This window comes from Pinus tabuliformis, chromosome 5_1 (assembly GCF_031772625.1).
Source record: "Pinus tabuliformis cultivar Carrire ecotype Pingquan chromosome 5_1, CPIR1, whole genome shotgun sequence".
Lineage (NCBI taxonomy): Eukaryota > Viridiplantae > Streptophyta > Pinopsida > Pinales > Pinaceae > Pinus > Pinus tabuliformis.
In genome coordinates this window covers 115,883,277-115,908,834 of record NC_142305.1, presented here as the reverse complement: position 1 = coordinate 115,908,834, position 25,558 = coordinate 115,883,277, and the positions used below count along the sequence as shown (strand labels likewise).

Here is a 25,558-nt window from a genome sequence, read left to right as displayed (position 1 = left end):
TACATTACACATATGCTCAAGAAGAGCTCTTTACACATGTCTTTGACTCTTTGACTTTCCTAGAACTATGGAATGAGCAAGAAACTCATTCTTATAATTTACAAAAATAATATTTCTTTTTCTTGACAAGTACAAAGGTCAAAATTACATTTGTAAATACCGAAACTAGTTACACTTTCTTCAACAATGAAGAGGAAAGATCAGGCCTTCTCGAAGTTCGCGAAGTTCAAACCCTTGGTGGAGAACCAAACTAGTAGGAGGATCAAGGTGTTGAGGTCAGACAATGGTGGGGAGTACATATCCAATGCTTTAAGAGACCTGTGTGCTAAGGAGGGCATAAGGGGAGAGCTCACAACACCTCATAACCCTCAGCAGAATGGGGTGGTTGAGCGCAAAAACTAGAGGATTGTTGGAGGGGTTAGGGCTATGTTGCATGACCAACAGCTACCCATGTTTATTTGGGTAGAGGCATGCAACACTACAGTCCTTTTACAAAACAGGAATCCACACCGGGTGTTTGGCCAAGTCACACCAAAGGAAGCTTTAACAGGCAAGAAGCCTGATGTGTCTCACTTCCGAATTTTTGGCAATCTTATTTACTGCCATGTATCTTTAGATAGTAAGAAGAAGTTGGAGCCCACAGTAGAGAAGGGCATTTCCATGGGCTATAGCGAGACATTTGAGGCATAAAGGGTGTATATTTCAGCACTCAGGGTTGTCCATTCAGTGGTTGGAGCCCACAATCATAAACTATGATAATCATAGTTGCATCAAGCTCTCTAAAAATTTAGTGTTTCATGACAAAGCATATCGAGATTAGGTACCACCATATCAAAGATTGTGTTCAAAGGGGTGAAGTCAGACTTCAGTAGGTATCTATATAGGAGCAAACAACGGATATCTTGACCAAGGCATCGGCAAGTGGCAGTTCGTCTACTTCAGAGACAAATTGGGTGTGGTATAGAACACCTTCCTCTCTAAGAGGGAGTGATAATTGAAGTTAGAGAAGGAAGGGTTCTAATAAATTTAGAAGAGCACTAAATTTGGCAGAAGAACCCACATGTGAGGCTAAGGCGCAATCTTACTTTCTCAGTGTTGACTTAGGAATTCTATAATTTTCCTTAGTCAAAAATAGTATATCTAACTCAGCATACAAGGAGATTTTATCTCAGTATGTCTTACATTGACTTTATAAAGACTTTCAAATTTCAATCCCAGACTGAAGGCATCTCTCATGCTAGATCTCATTGACAAGGCGAGAACTTTTCTATTTATGAAAGCAACTTTCATTCCTTTATCTTCTAAGGCACATATAGATACAAGATTCCTTTTCAAACCAAGGGCATACAACAATGAAGAGGAAAGATCAGCGAACCTAGTTACACTTTCTTAAACAATGAAGAGGAAAGATCAGGCCTTCTCGAATTTTGCGGAGTTCAAAGCCTTGGTGGAGAACCAAACTAGTAGGAGGATCAAGGTGTTGAGGTCAAACAATGGTGGGGAGTACATATCCAATGCTTTAAGAGACCTGTGTGCTAAGGAGGGCATAAGGGGAGAGCTCACAATACCTCATAACCCTCAGCAGAATGGGGTGGCTGAGCGCAAGAACTAGAGAATTGTTGGAGGGGTTAGGGCTATGTTGCATGACCAACAGCTACATGTTTATTTGGGTCGAGGCATGCAACACTACAGTCCTTTTACAGAACAGGAATCCACACTGTGTGTTTGGCCAAGTCACACCAAAGGAAGCTTTAACAGGCAAGAAACCTGATGTGTCTCACTTCCGAATTTTTGGCACTTTTATTTACTGCCATGTATCTTTAGATAGTAAGAAGTTGGAGCCCACAGTGGAGAAGGGCATTTCCATGGGCTATAGCGAGACATCTGAGGCGTAAAGGGTGTATATTTCAGCACTCAGTGTTGTCCATTCAGTGGTTGGAGCCCACAATCATAAACTATGATAATCATAGTTGCATCAAGCTCTCTAAAAATTTAGTGTTTCATGACAAAGTATATCGAGATTAGGTACCACCATATCAAAGATTGTGTTCAAAGGGGTGAAGTCAGACTTCAGTAGGTATCTATATAGGAGCAAACAACAGATATCTTGACCAAGGCATTGGCAAGAGGCAGATTCGTCTACTTCAGAGACAAACTGGGTGTGGTACAAAACACCTTCCTCTCTAAGAGGGAGTGATAATTGAAGTTAGAGAAGGAAGGGTTCTACTAAATTTAGAAGTGCACTAAATTTGGCAGAAGAACCCACATGTGAGGCTAAGGCGCAGTCTTACTTTCTCTTAGTGTTGACTTAGGAATTCTATAATTTTCCTTAGTCAAAAATAGTATATCGAACTCAACAAACAAGGAGATTTTATCTCAGTATGTCTTACATTGACTTTATAAAGACCTTCAAATTTCAATCCCAGACTGAAGGCATCTCTCATGCTAGATCTCATTAACAAGGTGAGAACATTTCCATTTAAGAAAGCAACTTTCATTCCTTTATCTTCTAAGGCACATATAGATACAAGATTCTTTTTCAAACCAAGGGCATACAAAACTTCTTGAAGAGATATGGTTTTACCTTTATCCAGATGAAAAGAAACATAACAAGAGTTATCTCCAAGTATAATTTTCAATTATGTCTCCCTCTCAACCAGATTTGAGAGAACCTCTTTATAACCAGTAAAGTGTCTTGAGGCACCATTATCAACCAACCAGCTATCACAAGAAACTGCAGAAGAGGAACTAGAAAAAAAAAAAACGAGAACATACTCTGGTTGTGCGCCAGCTGCATTATTATCATACCTTTGGTTTCTTGAAGTCTTGGAAGAACGGTAGTTTTCTTTACAAGCAACAAGTGCTTCTCTTATTCTTATATAATCAGATCTGAAGTTGTTGCTACGATTGTCGTAGTTGGATCTTGGTGCTCTTCTGTTTTCTAGACAGTCACGAGCATAGTGGTCATGCTTATGGCAGTTGTAGCATTGAACTTTTGATAAGTCCCTGCTCCATTTATAGGAGTTGTTGGATATGGGAGCAAGATTTCTTAAAAAGTGATTACCTCTTCCTCCTTTCTGCTTCTTTTCATGAACAACAAAGGCAAGTAAGTTGAAGTTATCCCTCTTCATGCTTGGGAATTTTTCCTCTAGAAATCATTCTGGCCTCTTCTTGACTACACATTCCCAGGAGCACATCAAATGTGGGAATCTTATCATTGTTGTTGAAACGTTTCCCAAGTTGAAGAAAGACCTCCAACCATAATCAGCACTAGCTCTTTATCAAATACAATTTCACCAATTGTTGACAGTTGATCCTTGATTTTGATATCCTCGTGAAATATGCTTGAATGGTCTCTCCTGTATTCATCTTAATGTCCTTGAGTTGATTCTTCAAAGCAAGGATTTGACTCAAGTTGTTTAGTGAATACATCCCAATCAGCGTGTCAAACATTTCTTAGATTTCTTCAAGTTGAATACATAAGTGATGAGATGGTCTCCAGGAGAATCAAGGATAATCTTTTTAGCCTTGACTTCTCCTTTCTTGTATCTAGCCTTGATAGCAGCATTCGAATTTTCTGGTAGATATGCTAACTCACCTTCAACATATATCAGTACATCATGCTCCTCAAGGGTAATATCCAACCTTGTCTTCCATGGACCAAAATTTGAAGCATCATTCAGCTTATCTTCATTCTTGAAGTAAGAAAACATCTTGACCAAGTCTAACAAATTTCAGCAGCAAATAGGACAGCGAATAAGATCTCCTTATTTCAAAAATAAATAGGACAACAAATAAAATCTCCTTATTTCCGCTTCAAATAGGACAGCAAATAAGATCTCCTTATTTCAGTAGCAAATAGGATCTTCAAAGGGGCAGCAAGAAAGGAGCAGCAAATAAGAAGTGACACCTCTTTATCTTCTTGAGTTTGTCTTTCCGAAGCTTTGATACCATGTTAAAATCTAATGTTCTCTGTTGTAACAATCACTTATAACAAAACTTCTTTATGCTGCAATATTAGTTAAGCAATTCTAGATAGAAAATAAACCAAATGCACAAAGGAAGAAAACCAAGAATAGAATGAGATACAAATAATTTAGGTCCAATGACCACAGAAAAACCAACAAGAGGAAAACCCAACCAAATTCTTCTTCTATTAAATATCAATTGTTTAGCAGAAATATAAAGTACAATGAGTGATTAAGAGAATGAGTAAGTTCACCCAAATCTGAACAAGTTGTAGCATCAAGATAACTGATAGTAGTCATTGATCCAAAAATTAAATCAACCTTCAAGTTCTGCTCTTACTCTCCAAGTCTCTCTTCCTCACAATCTTCTTCAAGTCTCTCCAACTCTCTCTCACAATTTTGAATCCTTCTTTCACGATGCACAAGTAGTGAGGGGAGAAGATATGAGACACATATATATAGGAGGCGAAACGAATTCATGCCATAAAGGACAAGCATGTCTTAGAGTAACTCGTATGCCAAATAGAGAAGAGTAACTTAAACCATTATGGAGAAAGGTAACGCATGGCTTCAATGGAGGAAGCTCGCATGCCTTGAGTGCAACTCATGCCCTTGAGGAGAGAGGGTAACGAATGGCATTTAAGGAGAGTTACGCATGCCTTTGTAACTTATGTATTTAATAGAGAGTGTAACATATGCTTTAAAGAGTGCATAAGAGGAATATTATATGACATGCCTACAATGACAATGCAAGAGGAATATGTCAAGTCTTTAATGAGAGAGTAGCGTAGAGTCATATGAGACATTAAAGAGAGGTGTGCGAAGTATGAAGGTAAGGTGATTTGAATTTCTTTTTGATAATAATATCATAGTATCATAAGAATATTGATAACAATAATGATAATATTGATAATTAAGTCAAAATTGAACTATTAAAATTGATTAATGATAAGTTGAGTGATTTTCCATCAACTATACATGATTATCAATTGATATACCAGGTGATTTATTTTTTTGGAAAGTCATACTTGAAATGTTAGACATGACTTTCTATTTTTAGAATGTCACTCCAGAATTATCAGAGATGAAATTTTATTTACAGAAATTCATCCCTAAGCTGCCAACTGTCAACAGGGAAGGCATTACAAAGGAAATGTTTTTTATATAAAAATAGGTTTTGGAGGAAGAAGATCCTACGAATGCAACTACCAGTTGAGTCTTTTTCCTTCGTTCAGTACTGGTAATTGAACCTTACTATAACAAATCACCTTCTAACAGTTGATGGATTGTTTAGCATTTGAACCACTTCTATTCTAACCTTGTAACACGGTGCCATTAATATTTTGGCAACCCATCAACTTTTTGCACCCCATTAACATTTTTACAAATTTTATATTTCTATGTCAGTAAAGCCCAATACAATATCAAATGTTTAGAGTCTAGACTCAGTTTCTGATATCATGCATCAACGTATATTTGGAAACACAATTATCAATAAAAATTTTCAATTTTTTAATTTAAAAACCCAATGCACTCTCTATGAGTGTTCATACTTCTAAATTCATATAGAGAAACAGTATCCTTATATCATATACAACCACAGTCATATAATCATCATAAACAAATAACAAATTCCATGGCCCTGTTGGGATAGTATACATGAAAAAATCGAGAAGGCATAACATTCAAAAAGAAGCAAGGATTATACAATAAAAAGCACCAACTTAGAAATATCATGGAATTACATGTGATTTTCTAACAATAATGAAGATAGAAAAGGAAGAGAAATGGTCTTGGGCCCCGCAGTGCCTGTCCCTGAAACTGTAACCAAGTATCCAAAAGATGTTTATCAAATCTCTTCATGTTTATGAAGAAATCATATGTTGGGACAAAACTGCATCACGACAATAAATTTGGAAGAAGAGATACCTTCTCTGTAATGTTTCCTTTCAATGATTCCATCTGTTGTCGTATGTTTATGACTTCTTTTTCAAGTGCATCCTTTTCCTTTGTGATCATTTTTAACACAGTATCTTCTTGAGTCTCAACAGCTTGTACTTGTGGCACATGGGATAATTGTTGTTGCACGTCATCAACAGATTTCAAAATCATTCTTCCCGTATCCTCAGCATCTCGATTTCTTGAATGACTTGCATGCAACCTTTGCTTCAACTTATGCCCGACTTCTGCATGGCATGGAGTGTTCAATCAGCAACAGGCTAACTGTATAAGGTAATGAAATCTCCACATACCAAGCAGCAAAACCCCATACTAGGGTTCAACGTTAGTATAGTTTAGTAGTTAGCTTTATATTAAGCACTCAAGAAAAATAATTTGAAGCAGCATTTTAGAGTATTCAAATGACTGAAAGCACTGGTTACGCATAGCTAAGCAAATACCACCTACTTGAAGTTTGAACTAACAGGTAATGGAGAAGGGAATCACGAATAGAATCCATCACAACATAATAAAGACATCCACAGGCAATAGCATCACTCTATCAAGTGCATTCCTAAAGGAATCAAGCATATCTTTCCATCCCGTTACAACCTTACTATGCTTGAACTAACAGGGAAGGGAGAAGGGAATTGCCAACAAAATCCAGCACATGTAAAAGACTTCCAGGGCATTACTATATCAAGTGAATTCCACAAAGAATGAAGGATATTGTTCACATGCATGGCCACAGAAAAGGTCAATAGAACTAGGATATACAGCAAGTCAACATTGAACTACAGAAGTGTAAAGATCACTTCTAAATGCTAATACATCGAAAGATAGAAATGAAAGCATAAGAAAAGAAAAGAACAAGATTTGAGAGAGTAAATCGGAGAGGTAAGCCTTAGAACAGATGAAGCACTACTCAGCATCAGTGATAGAGAAAAATGAATAGATAGAGAACCAACAGGAAATATCTGTCAGTGACTAACATTGTGAAGGAAATGATGCAATGTTATGAATAAATATATAGGGAATCATGTAAATGATAATAATCATAAATAATGATTAGTCAATTAGTAATTAAGTTAAAGAGTCATGTCTAAATAAGACATGACTCTCCATGAAGAGACACCTGCTTGGTATTGTTGTCGCACAGATTGTCATGACAACGCTCAGACCGGGGCCTGTCACCCTGATCCCCGATCTCTCCTTTTGAGTCGTCTCCCGAGGCTAAGGGGGGTAGACCCTATGGGATGAATGAAGACCAACCGTGGACCAATTGGGTTGGGAGACAGAACAAGGCGATTTAGCACTTGATTGATTTAGCAATTAATGTACCAGTGCCTTATGGAGTTAATGATTAAATAATTGTTTATCAAAAGCTGCAGAAACATGAACTTTATAATTCCATGATTAACAATCATTTATCATCAAATAACCCAAGCAAAGATTTATTTTGCGAGATGCGAGATAATCAATAAATGTACAATGCCTTACAATTTCCCAGCAATTAAATTTCTAAAGAATGAATGCTTTAAACAACCACGAAATTTAAATGCTGACCAGATTTCAAATAGTTAATCTCCAGATATAAACATTTTAAGCACATTTAACTTCATCACAACAGAGAAAAGACTTTAAAAAGAATTTCCAATTTTTTAATTAGCCTTTTTCAAACATTTTTAATTTTTAAATATTTTTATATTTTTAAATAAAACAAAACTAAAGTCTAAATAAAACAAGACTAACAAAAAAAAAAACCTAAGAATTAAACATTTTATGCTTTTGGTATTTTTTTATTTTTTATGATTTTTTTATTTATTTTAAAATCAAAATCAAAACAAAACTAAACTTAAAAATACCCATTTCTAAGACTAGAACCTAAACTAAATAAAAGTAAATAACAAAAAGAATCTAGTTTAGAAAATCTTCGGCAAAATCACATAAAATATAAACAAAATCGAATTTCTGTTTTTTTTTTAGATTGTAAAATTCTAAATTTAAAATCAAAACTGAATAAAACTAAAATCTAATCTCAACTTAAATCTAGATTAAAAAATAATCCTAAAAACTAACCCTTTTTAACCCCTTTTTTTTATTTTTTTATTTAAAGTCCTAAGTTTAAATATACATATAACCTAAAGTAAATGAAAATTAATATCTAAACTAAAACTAAACTTTAATTCAAAATTCTAAATAAAATTTCAAATCCAAAAACTAAATAAAATTTAAAATCTAATCTGAACCAAAGGAACTTTTTTTTTATGCCTTTTATGATTTTTCTAAATTTAAAAGTTTAAATTTAAATGAAATAAAAATAAACAAAACTAAAAATAAAATGACGCTAATTAAAGTAAACAAATAAAGTATATACAAATAAATAAATAAAAAAATCGATGTATCATGTTATGAACAAGGTCCTAACCTAATAGCCAAATAAAATAAAATAAAAAACAAAGTAACTACTCTAATTTACCCATAAGCATTTTTTTTGGCTGTTTTTTTTTTAATTGAAATCATAAAAAGAAAGGAACAAAACTTAAATCGAAATTTTATAAAGCTGAAGTCTTAAGTTTGAAAAAAAGAATTATATACATTAACCAAAAAAAACTTACGTATAGGTTCAAACCAAAATCGAAATTTTATCTTCTACAACGCATAGAAGCAAAAGATTGAGCGTATTTTTCTTTTTTACTGTTGCGTGTGCATGTTTCAACGGAAGGTCATGTGTTTTTTTTTTTTTTTTGCGATAAGGGGAACTTGGTGGAGAGAGGCAATACGCAGGTTTTGTTTGTTGTTGTATGTGCAGCGATGAGGAAGAGAATGGCAGAAAATGAAGGGGGCTGCGGGCAGAGCTTGGGCAGCGATTTGATCAGCGAATGGGTAGCTGCAATTGCAGCGATGGGCTCGAGCTACAGAAGAACAAGGCAACATGAGTGAAATTTTCGTTTTGCAGGTGATGGTACGCAGGACGGACGAGGGAGAGCAGCGTGAAGGCGTCGGTGTTCACTGGTAAACGCAGCAGAGAGGCAGCATGCAGGTGCAGAGAAACCTGGACGCTAACATAGGGATGAGTGCGTGGATGGCTCAGCCGCATGAAGAAAAATGGATACTGCGTGAAGGGTGAACGAGTTTCTGCCGCGTGGATTTGCTGAAGAGCGGAATGCTTAAGGTTTGGAGGGATGCGGGGTTGAATAGTTAAATGCAGCAGAACTGGAACGAGGGGAGAAGGGACTGCGTGAAAATGCAAGTCTTGATGAGGATGGAAGATGGGAAACTTAGCTGCGTGGAGGAGATAGGCTGCACGAAAGCTACTGCTACAGGTCGAGGAGTTAGAAAACTGCAGTGATGAGATTGGCAACGGGGAGAAAGGGTGCAAGTGGAAAAGGTTGCGTGGAGGTGAGGAAGCAATCCCACAGCCTGATTTTTTCTTTTTTTTTTAATTTCGAAAATTTTACTGAAAAATAAAACCCCAAGCAGCGGCAGAAAGATGGATCAGAAAACCCTCCAAATTCTCCAGTAAATTTTAAATCACCCTGCTTCAGATTTGTCTAATGAAAAGCCTGAAAATTTTTCAAAATCTGTACCTGCAACCTGCAATGGCAAAAACAGAAAACCCAGAAGTAAAACGTGCAAAAAACAAAACCCTAAACCCTAAAACCAGCTAAATAATTACAGTATTTACAGATTAACGACTCTAAGCAGCCAGATTTATCAATAATCCACAGAAATATTTTCAGAATTTTAAACTTAATGTGAGATACTTCAGAAAACCCTTCATGCTTTCATAAAAAATTTCAAATGATAAGCCCGAGATCAAGAACTGGCTGGCCGCTTTCAGAAAACACAATCCGGGAGTTGGATGGTTCAACCGAGAACTTCCCCTAACACCCCGTAAACTCAAAACTAAGATTTCCTGCACAGCTTAAAATCAACCATTAACATAAAGGGAGAAAACGATAGTGAAATCCAGATCAAATGCAGATACCTGCCATTATATTTCAGAATTCAAACTATCATTCAAACCCCAGAGATCAGACAAGATACGTATGCCTGAATCAATCTTCATCAAGATATTATCGATGACTGAAAATAAAATTATGCAGAAAATAAAAGATCTTACAGCATTTCCAAAAGAGTAACACCAGCAAGATTTTTAACCCCAAAGTCTTTCTTTATTGCACAAAAATGACTACAAGAGAGCTTTCTTTAGCACCAGACTCTCAGATCAAATCTTGATCTCAAATGACCCCTAGCACCCTATTTAAAGGAAAAATTCCCAACGGCTAGTTCAAGTGATCCATGTCAAAATGATCTCGACCGTCGATGAGGATCAAAATCCCTTTTAATCTCATCCGTCGAATTTTTAAATGCATTTTAATCTATTAAAAAATTGAAATTCTGCATTTATTTACTCAAAACTTTCACTTCTTATTATTTTATTTTTTAAATTTTTATTTATTTAATTTTAAATTTTATTTTATTATTATTTTTATCTATTTTTTAATTTTTTAATTTTTTAATTTTATTTTTGGATCCTCGAACTTAGCCTTTGGAAAAATCACGTAGAACCCAGGACTTAGGACTTATGAGGGGATTAAAACATTTTCTAACCCTCAAAACACTTTACATCATGATTTTTACAATTTCACATCTCAAGAGGGAAAACCCATTTGACATAGACCCTCATAGACCACCCAGTTCTGCGACACAAATATAATCTAGCAAATCAACACATTAGGATTCCCCTAAGATTCTAATGACAAAATCCATTCCGGCTTTGGGGTTAGGCTGAAGGAAAACTCTGCCGATCATGGATCGGTGAGACGAAAAACCTTCCGGAACGTAGATTATCACTAGAAAATCAGGTTTGCCTAGGCAATTTACATACATGACCCAAATCTGCTAAGATTATTTACAATTTACACATGCAAACTGGGTTTACAACATAACATGATCGGGTTGATGATGACAGTCGAATGGCACGGATACGTCGATCAAGCGCTATCCCTTTTGCGAAAAAGGGGGTGTACTGCTATGGGTAGTTGACACGTAGTGGTCAACAGCTATATAAGCAAGCCTCTCACTTTCATTTGTATCAATCTTATTTACACATTTAATATATAATATTTTTATCCTCATGGATATCTTTATATTCCAAGTCTTCTCGAGTAATTAATCTAAAGAAGGAACTTTGTTCGCTTCATTTGGTATCAGAGTTGTTCGATCCTCTAGCCACTTAACCATTGCTCAGAGAGCCAGTCTGATCTGGCCTTGGCCATCAACATTCATCAACATTGTTACTGTATAATTGAAGCGTTTCGCTCAGAGTTGGAGTTTCTCCATATCACCACTCAGGCCTTTGGCCATTAAAAAATTAAAAAATAAAAAATAAAAAAATACAAGAAATAAAAAAGAAAAAGAAATACAAAAAAATAATATAAGAGAAAAAAAAACAAAACAAAACAAAAACAAAAAATTAAAATTAAAAACAGACTTACCTGCCTACCATCGAGACGCCCCTGGCTGGAAAAGTCATAGCACCAACCACCCACAACTTTTCCATCCACACTGCTATCCGTCGGACCGTCCGCCTCTGCCACCGACCAACTACCACCATTGTTGCACACCGTTGTCACTCGGACTCCACACTGTATGTGCCTATTGATAGTTACCAGTGGCCGCTGAAGTCGTGGGAGGGTGAATGGAGCACAACCACCTAGCCACTCGACGACCGCCCAAACGAACATAATCGTTGCCACCATCGCTGACAAATGCACAAGCTGCAGCTCTGTCGCCGCCCTCCATCGCCTTGTTCACAGTCCCTCCCCGCACCACTGTTCTTTGTCGTCCACTCCTTCCCTCACGTGTTCCCAGCCGTCTATGCCCATACTCCTCTATCCCATTTCGTTTACTGTCAACCCCTGCAGCATATTCAAGCCTGTCAATCGTGTGAAAATTTCTGAATCTAACACATCAGAAACCCCTACTGCAATATCTGGTTTACTATCTCCTACTTGTTCTTTACATTAACAAGTTATTTAAATGCATAAATATCGAAGTAAACACAAATGCAGCCTTCACATCTATACAGATCAATAAATGAAATAAAATGAGACAACACAATGGACACCGTTATTTTTGGACAATCATCCCCGGAAAAACCCAATGCGGGAAAACCGGTGCAGCATATAGCGGGTTTTATTATTACACAGATTCTGAATACAACTAGGGTGCCAGAAATGGCTCACCCTTCAGAGAATTTATTTGGCAGTAGAACCTCTCTCCGGAGACAGATATTCTGGCAAATCAGCAGCCGGATGAACAACCCCACAGTGACTCTAATTGTTCCTTGTGCTGGACAGTGAAAGCTGCTCCAAGCAGTCCTCTGGAACTGCGTCACCCTCTCCAGGCTAATCTGCTCAATCTACCCCACAGAACCTCCTCAGCACAGCCTCTTCAGCCCAGAGTCAACATCTATAGCCTTTGCGCTGTCTGCGTCAGCCTCTACGGCTTTCTGCGTCAACTTCTACATCTTCTGCGTATGCCTCTGCAGCTTCTACATCCTCTGTGTTTGCCTCCTTAGCCTCTGTGTCAACCCTCCTAGGCTCTGCGCTGCCTCTTGCTGAACTACCCCTCACCACAACTGATCACTTGTTCGATTTCCTCAGCAAACCTCACCCCAGAAAATCAAACTAACTGATCTCTCTTGGTGTATCTCCAACTGACCCTCAAGCCTCCTCTTATACCTTTCCTGTTGACGATTCTTTTGATTTTAGCATCGGATGTGCTCTAGCCTTGAAATTTGGAGGAGAGGCTAACGCACGTGAGATCTCCAAGAAACAGAAATCGTTTTGAGAAATTCCATCCGGATGAGAAGTTATTAAAATAATTAATGTTTTAATGGGTTCCCAAGTCTAAACTTAGGGAAATAAAAATATTAATGGGTATTAATAAAGATAAGGATGAGAAGCTTCTAAGATATGAGGATCAAGTCTATTTTAATCTTAGCCGTTGATTAGGGACTTAATCTCGGTCGTTGTTTTATCAACAGGAAAATTATAAGAGAAGACTTGAGGGTCATTTGGAGATACACTGGCAAATACTCAGTATGTCAAGGAAATTCGATTCTCAAGGAAGAGGAGATCGATTTTAGAGGGAGTTGCAGGGTGGAGGAAGAAGAGGGCTTCAGCGGCAAGCAGAGATCGAGTAGGAGGTGATGCAGGGGCAGTGGAAGACAGCGCAGAAAGAGAGACGCAGCCCAGAGGAGAGACGCAGGGCCTATGCAGGCTGACGCAGAGGGACGCAGAGCAGTTTGATCAAAATTGGGCAATGTTGACTAATATCCCTAGACAATCGAGGTAGAGGCAAAGGCTAGACAAGAGGAGAAGAATCTAGATTCTAGATCATTAATGTACAATGGATGTTATATCTATCTTGATTTATGCAAAAATATGCATGTTTTCATGTCTTCTACAATTAATTTGGTATTTGGGATGTTTGTTTTGAGTATAAATGCAAAAAAATATAAAAAATATATATATATATAGCAGACGCTTCCGCGGACGCTTCGCTTCCTAGATTTTTGGAAAATGACGCTTCGGCGTCCCCGCTTCCAAAAAACGCTTCCGCTTCGCTCCCGCTTCGTGCAACATTGCTCTGGCACTATCTCTGTCTCTCTGCTATGTATTCTCGGCCTCGTGCCAAACTACCCCTCGCTGCAATAGATCACTAGTTAGATTCTCTCAGCAAACTCCGCTCTAGAAAATCGAATTGACTGATCAATTTGGTGTATCTCCAACTGACTTTCAAACCTCCTCTTATACTTTTCCTGTTGAGTCTTCAACAGCCGAGATTAAGTCCCTAATCAACGGCTAAGATTAGATTTGGCTTGATCCATGTCATTTAGAACATTCTCACCCAGTTTTATATTAATACCCATTAATATTTTAATTTTCCTAATTTTAGATGTAAGAACCCCATTAAAAATATTAATTATTTTAATATCTCTCCAACCGGGTGGAATTTCCCCAAATGATTTCTAGGTCTTGGAGATCTTGTGTGCCTTAGCCTCTCCACCAATTTTCATGGCTAGAGCACATCCGATGCTACCACAAATCAACAATATCAACTTGTATCGACGAAGATGATTGTTCCACGACAAGAAGAAATTCGAACCCGAAAAAGAGATCAAGCCTTTTTCATCAACAAGCTTTGAGGACAAAGCTTTCTGAGGAGGAAGGCAATGTTAAGAATAAATACATAGTAAATCATGTAAATGATAATAATCATAAATAATTATTAGTTAATTAGTAATTAGGTTAAAGAGTCATGTCTAAATAAGACATGACTCTCCATGAAGAGATACCTACTTGGTATATAAGCAAGCCTCTCACTTTCATTTGAATCAATCTTATTTACACATTTAATATATAATATTTGTATCCTCATGGATATCTTTATATTCCAAGTCTTCTGGAGTAATTAATCTGAAGAAGGAACTTTGTTCGCTTCATGCAAACTCTGAAGATGTCCATTGTTTGGTGCCCAAGGCTAAGAGGATGTGGTTGGATGCTACTAGGAAGAGACCAGGAGCAATTTTTCAATACTCTCATAACAGCCAGTAATGGAGAAGAAAATAAATTTTTAATAATATTCAATGAGCTAGCCCCTAGTAGGGAAAAGGGAATAAAATTTCAATCCATTATTTATTATTTCTTTGAAATTGCAAGTCAATCCTTGTCCCTAAAAACATTTCAACCATTACCATTGTTTAAGGTTTTCAATTTATGCACATACTTAACAAGGATCCAATAACTATTGGATATACCTTATCTTCAATTTCAAGGAATCTTCAAGTTTCATGTTCATATTGATGTTGTTTTTCCCTTGGGTTGGTACATAATCAACAATTTGTATATTCTTTAGATTCCTTATTTCTTGTGAGTAATTTTCATTGTTAACCATCATGCGTAAATTTAATCTTCATTGTTGGTGTTGGTCTGTACATCAGGTCACACATTCTCAACAAGATCAGCTCTAGACAGATTCAAACTAGAGCACCTTGTTACTATTAGACTACTTCCCAGACCCAGAGGAGTAGCCAAAGTGTTGAGAAGTGTAGCTTGGAAGGTACTCCCACAAGCCCTGGGGTACTAGGTTTGCATGGAATTGACACACGAAAAAGTGGTTTTGTGGGCAATGTACCCAAGAGGTGGGCTTTGGACACATGTTGATGGGATAAAGACCCAAAAATATCATTGTTAATTCTAATTATTGATGTCGAGGCATCTTAATGTTGTAGGAGCCCATAAGACAATTATTAGAGAGTGCATAAATAGTAGTGACCTATGTGGAGGTCAAACACACCAACGAACTCATCTCAAGAGCAAGTTCGACAAGATAAGAGGGAGCCTAAAGGAGGTCGAGACGTACCTCACAACTGGAGTAGGCACTGTGTATAAGTTACAGGCAGAGAGAGGATGTAAATGCTGGTATGGTTGGCTTGTTTGCTAAGGAGATTGAGTGCTAAGGTGTATGCATGAAGTTTGTCCTACTATGGTGTGTTAGGACCATTGGTTGAAGACTGATATACAGTGGTTTGAGGGCAATCAAACATTTTGAGAAGTCAAAGGTTTAGGGCTGCTTTGGTAATTGAATTCTAGGGTGAATTCAAGTTGTGTGCAGACCTTGTTTTGGGCCTATCCTATGTTTAGTGAGTTTGATGAGGCAAATCGCTAACAGAAGGCAACTTATTGGAGGCTGATGTACAGAGTTTGGAAGAGGCCACTTCACTGTTAGAAGCCAGAATTGAGGAGCTGAAGTGTGCAAGTGAATTTGAAGGTGCAGACATCCTTGTGAGCAGCTGTGTGAAAATTTCACTACTGAAATTTCTATTGTAGCAACTGGAATTATTTCTTCTAACTGTAAATTATTTATGCAGTTTATTGCTACGACAACAACAAAATAATCACACTGCAATCTTCACAAAAATACTGCAGAAAATAAAAGCGCTGCAAACTGAGGAATGCTAACACACACACATAAATTTGACTCAGTTATTTTTGGACAAAAGTCCCCGAAAAAACCCAACTTGGGAAAAACGGTGCAGCAGCTGAGGATTTTTATTATTAAGTAGTAGTGAGAAATTCTAAATACAATCAATATTGCCAAACTGGGAAATTTATCCAAGAGGAATATTGGTAAAAATTATCTGAAAGATTTTACCCTCTGTCCAAGCAATCCTCACACTTGACTGCCTCTAAAAAGCTAGTCGTTCAATCAGCTGCCAATCTAGTCGTCTTGTCTGCTGTTAACTAAGAAACTATCTCTCCTGCCTTCTGGAAAACTTTCTCGACCTTCTAGAAAACTTTCCCAACCTTCTGGAAAACTTTCTCGGCCTTTGGAACTGAAAATGAGCTCCTCTTCAGCTGGATCGAATTTCCTTCTTGAGGCTTTACACAACCTCCTGGAGAAAATATCGGCCTACTCTTGCTGACTCTCCAGAACTAGATAAATTCCTCTAGGCTCACTGTCTCTTCCTCTTTGTATCTTTGCTTCCCTTCTCTGGCTCGAACTCTTCCAGCAACTGTTGTTGCTCTCTAAAAATCGAACTGCCCAAGGAAATCAATCTCAAGTGTGTGTTCACCATCTACCCATCGACCTCCTCTTATAATCTGCAGTTGGGACTCCAACGGCCAAGATTAAAACCAATGTTGCAAAACTTGCGATTTAATCGCAATTTTTTGTCTGAAACAATTAAATCGACGATTTTTTCATTTTGAAAAAAATAAAAAATAAAAATTCGCGGTTTTTGTATATTTTTAATTTTTTTAAATTTTTAAATATTTTGTATTTTTTTGTATTTTTTTATTTTGCTGATTTTTACCGATTTTTCCCGATTTTTTCCAATTTCGGACCTCGCCGATTTAATCCCGATCGCAATGTTCACAACATTGATTAAAACATAATCAATGGTTGGGATCATTTATGGATTGATCTGTGTTAATTTCTAGGTGATTCACACCTTTCTCAATTAATATTGATTAATTAACTACTTTTCCTAAGTTTAGACTTAGGCAATATTTTAAAATAGGATAATAATCTAATTGAGACACTTCTAGGCAAAATTTTTAGAATTAATTTATGGGTTATGGAGAACACCTGTGTTAAAGCCTCTACACAAAGTTTTGTGACTAGAACACCTCTGATGCTACAAAAACGAACACTCCCTCCTAGCGAAGAAGGTGTTCTAGTGTTGCACTACTGCTACAACACCCTATCTCTGTATCACCATCTGTACATTGTTGATGTCTGGCCACTGTGACTAATTGCCACTGCCCATCAACCACTGCGCAACTCTGATGTTGCATCTGTGTTATTGCTGACACTGTTAAATTGTTCCCAACTCAGCATCCGCACTACAACTCCCTCTCATCGGTTGTTGTTACTACTGCAATTGAGAAGCATCCAAAACACTGAATCAACTGTGTTTTTGTGCTCCATCTATCTCCAAAGCATATGACTCCTACTAGCCTCTGCACTGTCCACTGGAAATCTGCATTGTTGTTAACTCTGCTACTGAGCCTCCTGCTCTGTTGTCAACACGGCTTTGTACTCCTCGGCACCTAACTGCAATTAGTCTGCAACTGTCACTCGGGAATCTATCTACATCACTAACATTGATCCATCTTGCTACTAAATATTGTGGGCCCCTATAGCAAGGTAATGATCCATGAGGAAGACACCTCAATGGACCTTTCCCATCATCTGCGTTGCTCTAGGACTATAGCTCTGTATCGCGCCACCTCGCTCTTGGAGGTATAGCTGCAAACATCTCAAAATATTCCTCCAACTTGGAGGACAACTTGTCTATCTCTATGGACGCTGCCACCTGGTCTTGCTTCTCCTGCTTGTCCTTCTTCCTGAGAGGACACTGGGTATTGTAGTGGCCAAACTCGCCACATCTGAAGCACTTGACCTTAGATATGTCCTTTTTCTTCTTCTTTTGTCCCTGACTAGGACCCTTTGATGAAAGGGCCGCATTCTCTTCATCCTTCTCACCCTTCGAGCCTTTGTTGTTGCTTCCACCAATGGAGCTCTTTACTAGAGCTCGCCTCATCTCCTTTTGCTGCAGGTGCGACCACATCCTTTCCCATCTAGGCAATGTATCTTGGCCCAAGATACTTTGGACAAAGACTTGCCACTCCTTTGAGACACTGATTAGTGCCAAAAGCACAAGCTCTATTAGTTGAGGCGCCTCCCCAATGACTAGTAGTTGATCACGGACTTCCTGAATCTTGGTGAGGAAGGGATCTATGCCTTCACCCTTCTGTAGCCTGATGTTTCTCAGCTTCTCCTGTAAGTACATTTTTTGATGCACGGAAGTATTCTAATATAACTTATCAAAGCATCCCACATCTCTTTGGTTGTATAATTGCCATATATATGTGAGACTATATGGTCCCGAACTCCACCAAGATCATCTGCTTCACCTTCACCATCTCTTTCTTGTACTCCTTCAGCTGATCTGCATCTTGAGGTACTGCCATGACATTCTCTACATAGGCCTTCAAAGGAAGGTCATCCTGGCCTTCCAGATGACAAAGTTGGATGCTCCCTCCAACCTATTCGGATCTTTGAGCCCAGTTTTGTCCATCTTTGAATCTTAACGAAAATCTTCTTCTTTCCCCCTGTTGAATCTGCTATTCGCACTCCCTTCTAGAGTGAGAAACTCTACTTGCAACTACTGCCAACTGCAACTGGAATTTTGGATTTCTAGGCTAGAAACCCTTAGAGAGAAATTTTGCTCTGTGTGTGCACTTTCTCTTCCACTCGGCACTAATTACGTTCTAGCAAACTACTACGAAACCCTCCTAGGCCCAAACAAAGAATCTGCTCACCGAAAATCTAAGTTACAATTGCCTCTCTACCTACTGGAATCACTCAAACTAGCAAGCCGAATTTTTCTGCCAACTTGCACTGAAAAATCGAACTTGCTCAAGCAACTCGCATTGTCTGGCTTAGGCTCTGCGCAACCCTCAGAAATTCATCCTACTGCTCCCTTTGAACAACGAATTTCTTCTTCCGCTTCTGAGCTTCCCCGTCTAATCAAAATCGCTCTAATACCATGTGAAATTTTCACTACTGAAATTTCTATTGCAACAACTGGAATTATTTCTTCTGACCATAAATTAATTATGCAGTTTAATGCTACAACAACAACGAAATAATCACACTGCAATTTTCACAAAAATACTAAAAAAATAAAAGCATTGGAAACTGAGAAATGCTAAGACGCACACATAAATTTGACACAGTTATTTTTGGACAAAAGACCCTGGAAAAACCCAACCTGGGAAAATCAGTGCAGCAGCTGAGGATTTTTATTATTAAGCAGCAGTGTGAAATTCTGAGTACAATAAATATTGCCAAACTGACGAATTTATCCTAACGGAATACTACCAAAAATTATCTAAGGGATTTTACCCTCTCCGAGCAATCCCGGCATAGTGTGCTTGACTACCTCTGAAAAGCTAGCCATCCAACCAACTCTGCATAGGCCACGCATCACCCTAGCATAGTCCCTCAAACGCTCTGCCTGAATCAGTTGCCAATCTAGCTGTCCCGCCTGCTGCTGACTGAAAAACTCTCTCCGGCCTTCTGGAAAGCTTTCCTGGCCTCTTGAACTGAAAACGAGCTCCTCTTCAACTGGATCGAATTGCCTTCTTGAACCTTTGCACAGCCTTCTAGAGAAAATCTCGGCCTCCTCTTTCTAACTCTCCGGAACTCCAAAAATTTGTCCTGAATCACTGTCTCTGCCCTTCTCTATTTTTGCTTCCCTTATCTAGCTCGAACTCCTTCCGGCAACTATTGTTGCCCTCTGAAAAATCGAACTGCCTAAGGAAATCGATCTCAAATGTGTGTTCTCCATCTACCTGTCGACTTCCTCTTATAATCTCCAGTTGGGACTCCAACGACCAAGAGTGCAACTAGATGCCAATGACCAAAATTAAGTCTAAATCACTTCAACTATGAATGATTATGAATTATAAGAGTTTATTAGCCAATTTTAGAGACTTAAAACTTAAAAACAATTTATTACTATTGCAACCTTGTTTTCAGAGGTCTGTAATTTTATATCAATAGTCAAGAAATAATGCAAGATGCCAAAGATAAGCTAGAAAATCAATGCATTCAACTTCCAATGATATCCAATTGATTATAAGGTTACTTAGGAACTATAGATCAGAGTTTTAATGTTCAAATCAGACCTCAAAATATCAGACTTGAAATAACTCAGAAAATTAGTGATTCAGCCTTTGATGAACCAACAGGTTGCCAAATTATTAATGCCCAAGTAGCTCTAGTGATTAGCTAATTAAATTGAGTGATTATTAGATGATTTGTGGTCAATTTTAATGGATTATATTTGAGTTATATGACTGCATAAAATGGTTGTAGAAAAACAGAGAAAATGATGAAGAGAAGAGAGGCAAACCAAGAGGCCAAGAGACCTAGCTTGATCTCCAATAGGCTTAGATACCTGCAACCACCAAATTAGCTCTAATATTGTTGCAAAACCACAATGTTAGCACACTCAAATAATATCAATATTAGAAATGACTGAATACAAGGCTAGGGCAAGGTTTCAAGGCTAAGAAAACCCCAAGACTAGGGCTAGAAGAGGCACAAGACAAGGCTAGAGGCCAAAAGGAGGGTATAGAAAGGCCCAAACGGCCGAGAAAAGGTCACGGCAAGGGGAGACAAGCCCACAAGGGTTGAGGTCAAGCCTAGAAAGGCTGACACTAGGCCAGAAAAAGCCCTAGGAGGGCTGGCGGCCAAGGGAACAGCCCTTTAAGGGGGGCCGAAGGAAAAAAGAGGCTCTCCAAGCCCACGTCAAGGGAAGAGAGGGAGGTCGAGGCCTTTGGAGACCTGCGGCTAGGCCAAGGAAGAGGGTCTTAGCCCTGGAAGGGCCTCTAAGGCCTGCGGCTAGCCCTCAGAGGGCTAGCGGCTCAAGGAGGAGGGAGCTCGAGGGCTTAAAAAGCCCTTGGAGGCTCACGGTGTTAAGTTTAGGTATGTTCTATGCGAGAGCAATTTATTTAAATTTTCACAGTTAGCAATCACATCAGCATTAACGTAAACTGCAGATAGAACATAAATATAAATTATCGAAGACAAGCCAAGACAAAAGGACACAAGATGTGGCGCCAGCCACGGACAAACCCCACAATGTGGGGAAACCCTTGATCAATTCTTCTTTTATGTTCTTCAAAGTTCAGCAGAGAAAGAGAGAGAGAGAGATAGTACATTTACAACAGAAGTCAACACTTTGACTTATCTAGATCTAGCATAGATCATTTCGTATAACGATGAGATCAGTTGAAGACATTCTGCTTCAACTGATTCTCCAAGGTGACGGCTTCACCTATCGTAGTGCTGCATCTGGTCCACTTGCTGCACCACTGCATACTGCACCATGCTGCACTAATCATGATTATCATCATGTTGCCCATGACCATGATCCGGTTCATCATCATGTTGCCCTTTATGTCCATGATCTCATTCATCATCAAGTTGTACTCCAAGCCACTGCCGCATGTCACCGAGATCCATATACCAGATCTCTAATCCTCTTTTCCATCGTTGCTAAGATCCTCCTCATTTCAACACCATTGAAGCCATCATTACGGAGATCTTCATTGTTGCTTCATATCAACGTGATCCACTCACTGTGATCTCTATGCTTTCATTGATGCACTAAGACAGTCATTACATTATGTCAATGAGCTCTTCATTGAAGTCATCATTATGTGGACTGTTGCAATATACCTTTGTCATCACTGTATATTTGTTGAGACAGTGATTCTCATTACTGCTTTATTATGTAACCCTTACTGTTATGCTGCTGAGACTACATCATTCCTTTATCATTTGTACCAAACAATATGATAAATCCTGTAGAGCGGATCTGCTCCAATACTCACACGAAAGAATGTGAGATACCTCCTTCAGATCATAGGTATGCTGAGACTCTTCTTCACTGCGATGACGTTATTCATTGCTCCTGGCATCGAGGTTGTGACTGCACCGAAACCCTAGGTGCAGTCAAACCCTACTGCGGCTCCTCTCTATGTGATTGCGGCTTCTTATCTCCATTGCAACGTATTCCATATCTGCGTATGACCTACGTATATGTTATGTAGAGTTGCTGCGTATGACAGCGTATATGCGTATATAGAATTGCTGCGTATGACAGCGTATATGTTACGCGTACATCGTGTATAGAGTTCTGCGTATTATATGTCACCATGACTACGATTTAAATGTTGTGTATATGCATGACAGCGTATAGAGGCATGCCAGCATATAGAGGTTGTGCTATAGTCTTCATTATATGTATGACAACGTATGTGCCATTGCTTCGTATATGCAAGAGTCTCCATTGTTGTGCGTGTATATGCATGAGTCTGTGCGTGTATATGCATGAGTCTCCATTGTTGTGCGTATATAGTGTCTTCATGAACGTGTAGCATCTAGGGCATTAGCTAGGGCATCATCTGCAGCTATTATACACTTAGCCCAACGTATCTTCATTAGTGTCTCTCCTTCACCAAAAACCCAAGACATGGAGAGGAGGAGATCACGTGAAGAATGTGTGTAAAATGACTTCAAGTCTTCTCTTATTTATACTAAAACGTAGATGATGAATGGACATGACTATTGGGCTTCCGAGCCTACATAAGATGTTGGCCGACTTGACAATTAATCTTATAATACAAATAAATTCTTAACTCCATAAATACTTATTGGAATCTGATGATCTTTAGATCAATCCTACACCTCTCGATGAGAGGGATCCAATAAAAATATCCGCTGCCATAAATAAGATGACCCACATGGATTTTGGCCCTAGCTGCCAATTTAACACATGGCTAGGCCTTAAGGCCTAAACAAAAATTATGAAGCCTGCAACTACCAAAAATACCAAAAAGTCACTGCCAAAGAAGCTGGACGGCTTCCTTCTCAGGTTGGACGTTGAGCTTGGAGGCTAGATCTTGCCTTCCTAAGCTTAGATCTACCTCAAAACCCCAGTAAAATTCTCTTTAGCAACTTGAAATCCACCTGTACAAATGAATTAAAGAATGCCAAACCCCAAATATATATACAAAAATATAAAACCCCCAAAAAAAATAAAACTCCAAGAGCTGTGAAACAAATGGGTTAGAAAGAATTTACAAATTATTTATAAATATACAATATTTGCAAAATTTAAAAATTTTGGAGAAATAATTTTTTGATAAATAACAATGGACCAGTATATTTCGAAAAATAGATATGGCCAAACCCTCGTGCAAAATTAAATACCATAAAGAAATCTCAGAGCCCAAACATTGCTAGCTCTTCCCCACAGTCTGTGAAATTGGATGCCCAGGGGCTAGTGTACCTGTAAATCTCTATGATATTCTCAAGAAAATTGTTAGATCCTATGGTGAATCATATCACCTAAGATATACCAATAGAATGTTCTTATCACTAACAAATGAAATAACAATTATTTATCAATATTCAGCTCAAAATAGGATCACACATAGCTAACACATACCATATATCAGCGGAAGAAAAACACCATGAACTAAACCTCAAAGTCTTTCTATTATTATATAAATTGTTCCTAGCAGAGCAGCAACTCAATACTAGCATTCAAGAATTACATCATCCAAAGATTTTAAAAGGAGCAAAATGACTTCTTTATATATAGAAACCCCTCCAAGTGGAAAATAACGGCTAGTTGGCTTGATCCTCATCAAAATAATCTCGATCGTCAAAAATAACTTAATCATCTTTTAATCTCCACCGTTGAATTTTTTATTTTGAGGAAAATTCGAATTTTCTTAAAACACTGTTATGAACATAAATTGTGTAAAAATAAATAAAAATAGATAATAAATAATAATCATAATAATATAAATATAATAATAAATAATAAGTAAATTAACTAATGGTTAGTTAGTTAATAATGAAAAGGCATGTCTTAGAGACATGCATTCGTGAAAGGGTACTTACCTCGCTATATATACAGGACTCTCATTCTCTTTTGTAATCATCCTACATCAATTCTTTTATACAATATACAATTTACAATTTTACAATTACTATCTTATGATGGAAGTCTTTGTCTATGAAGTATTTTAAATATTTCCACTGGGTATACGACTTTTGGTCGTTACAAACACACTTTTAATTAATCCAAAAAGTAATAGTTTGGATTAATTTCCTCAAAAATTTGACTTTGACTTTACCACCAAAGCAAACCCAAGGGCTTAAATTTTCTTAAAATATCAATTTTCCTCTTGGTGGGGGACCTCAAAAAATTGACTTCTTTTTGACCCACGAACTTTATTATTATTTTCCACTTGGAGAGAAATTATTTTCTCTATAAGTATTTTTTCATTCAAAATAAATTAATTTTCTGGCTTAGGATTTTTATTTAATTCAGCGAGAAAAATTAATTAATTGACACTAGAGGGAATCAATAATTTTTTCCACCCTCAAATACTCTCGCCATGGTGTCTAAATATGAGGAACCATGCACTAAAATATTTTAAACATCAAATTATTACAAATTCAACCCTCGAACGGGGAATATACCTTTACACATAGACCCTCATGACATTGTTGATTTGGGGTAGCAATGGATATGCTCTAGCCACGAAAATTGGTAGAGAGGCTAAAGCACATGAGATCTCCAATACCCAAAAATGGTTTGGGCAAATTCTAAACAGTTTGGGAGATATTAAAATAATTAATATTTTTAATGGAGTCCCTAAGTCTAAACTTAGGGAAAATAAAATATTAATGTGAATTAATATAAAACTGTGTTAGAAAGGTCCAAAAGTCATGGATCATGCCAGAGTTAATCTTAGTCGTTGATTAGGGACTTAATCTCGGCCGCTGAATTGTCAACGAGAAAAGTATAAAAGGAGGCTTGACGGTCACTTGGAGAACACACCGAGTTGATCAAAAATTCAATTTTCTAGGGCTGGGCTTACTGAGGAAATCGAAGGAGTGATCAAAGTTGTAGCTGAGAGGCAGTGAATACAGAAGCAAAGAGGTAGATATAGTACTAGGAGGATCAGCGCAGAAGTCGGGAGAGAGGGACGTAGAGCCAGCTAGAGGATCACGCAGAGCCAGTCAAGGCCCACGCAGAGGCAGCCAGGAGTTGCGCAGTGCCTCAGAGAACCAGAGTGGGTGACGCAGAGGCTCTAAGGGCTGACGCAATGCCTCTAGACGCTGACGTAGGGCGAGTTAGGGTGACGTTGGACATACGCTGGGCTAGAAAAGGTTGACGCAGTCCCTAGAGGTAGACGCTGGGGTTTTCGTGGGGTAGATTGGAGCTGGGAGTTGTCGGAGTGTTTATCCGGGGTTTCAACCGGAACATCTATCTCTGAAGGAGAGGTACTACTGCCAAGATTATTCTTTGTTGAGTGAGCCGGCTTTGGCACCCAGATTGTATTCTGAAACTGCTTAATAATACAAACCCTCAAATAGCTGCATCGGTTTTCCCACATTGGGTTTTTCCAGGGATATTAGTCCAAACACAACGGTGTCACTTGTGTGCTTGTTTTGTTTCCTTCAGTTGATGATCT

The 25,558-nt window shown here is 38.1% G+C and overlaps 1 protein-coding gene across 3 annotated transcripts in view; it reads right to left on the bottom strand.

The window, feature by feature from the left end:
- LOC149163695 (uncharacterized) overlaps window positions 1-25,558 on the bottom strand; it is a 411,291-nt gene that overhangs the window by 270,634 nt on the left and 115,099 nt on the right. For all 3 annotated transcript variants that reach the window (XM_089431820.1, XM_089431821.1, XM_089431822.1), the window contains exon 9: window positions 5,898-6,154. In XM_089431820.1, the coding sequence (XP_089287946.1) occupies window positions 5,898-6,154 (257 nt within the window). The remainder of the gene's footprint in view (window positions 1-5,897; window positions 6,155-25,558) is intronic.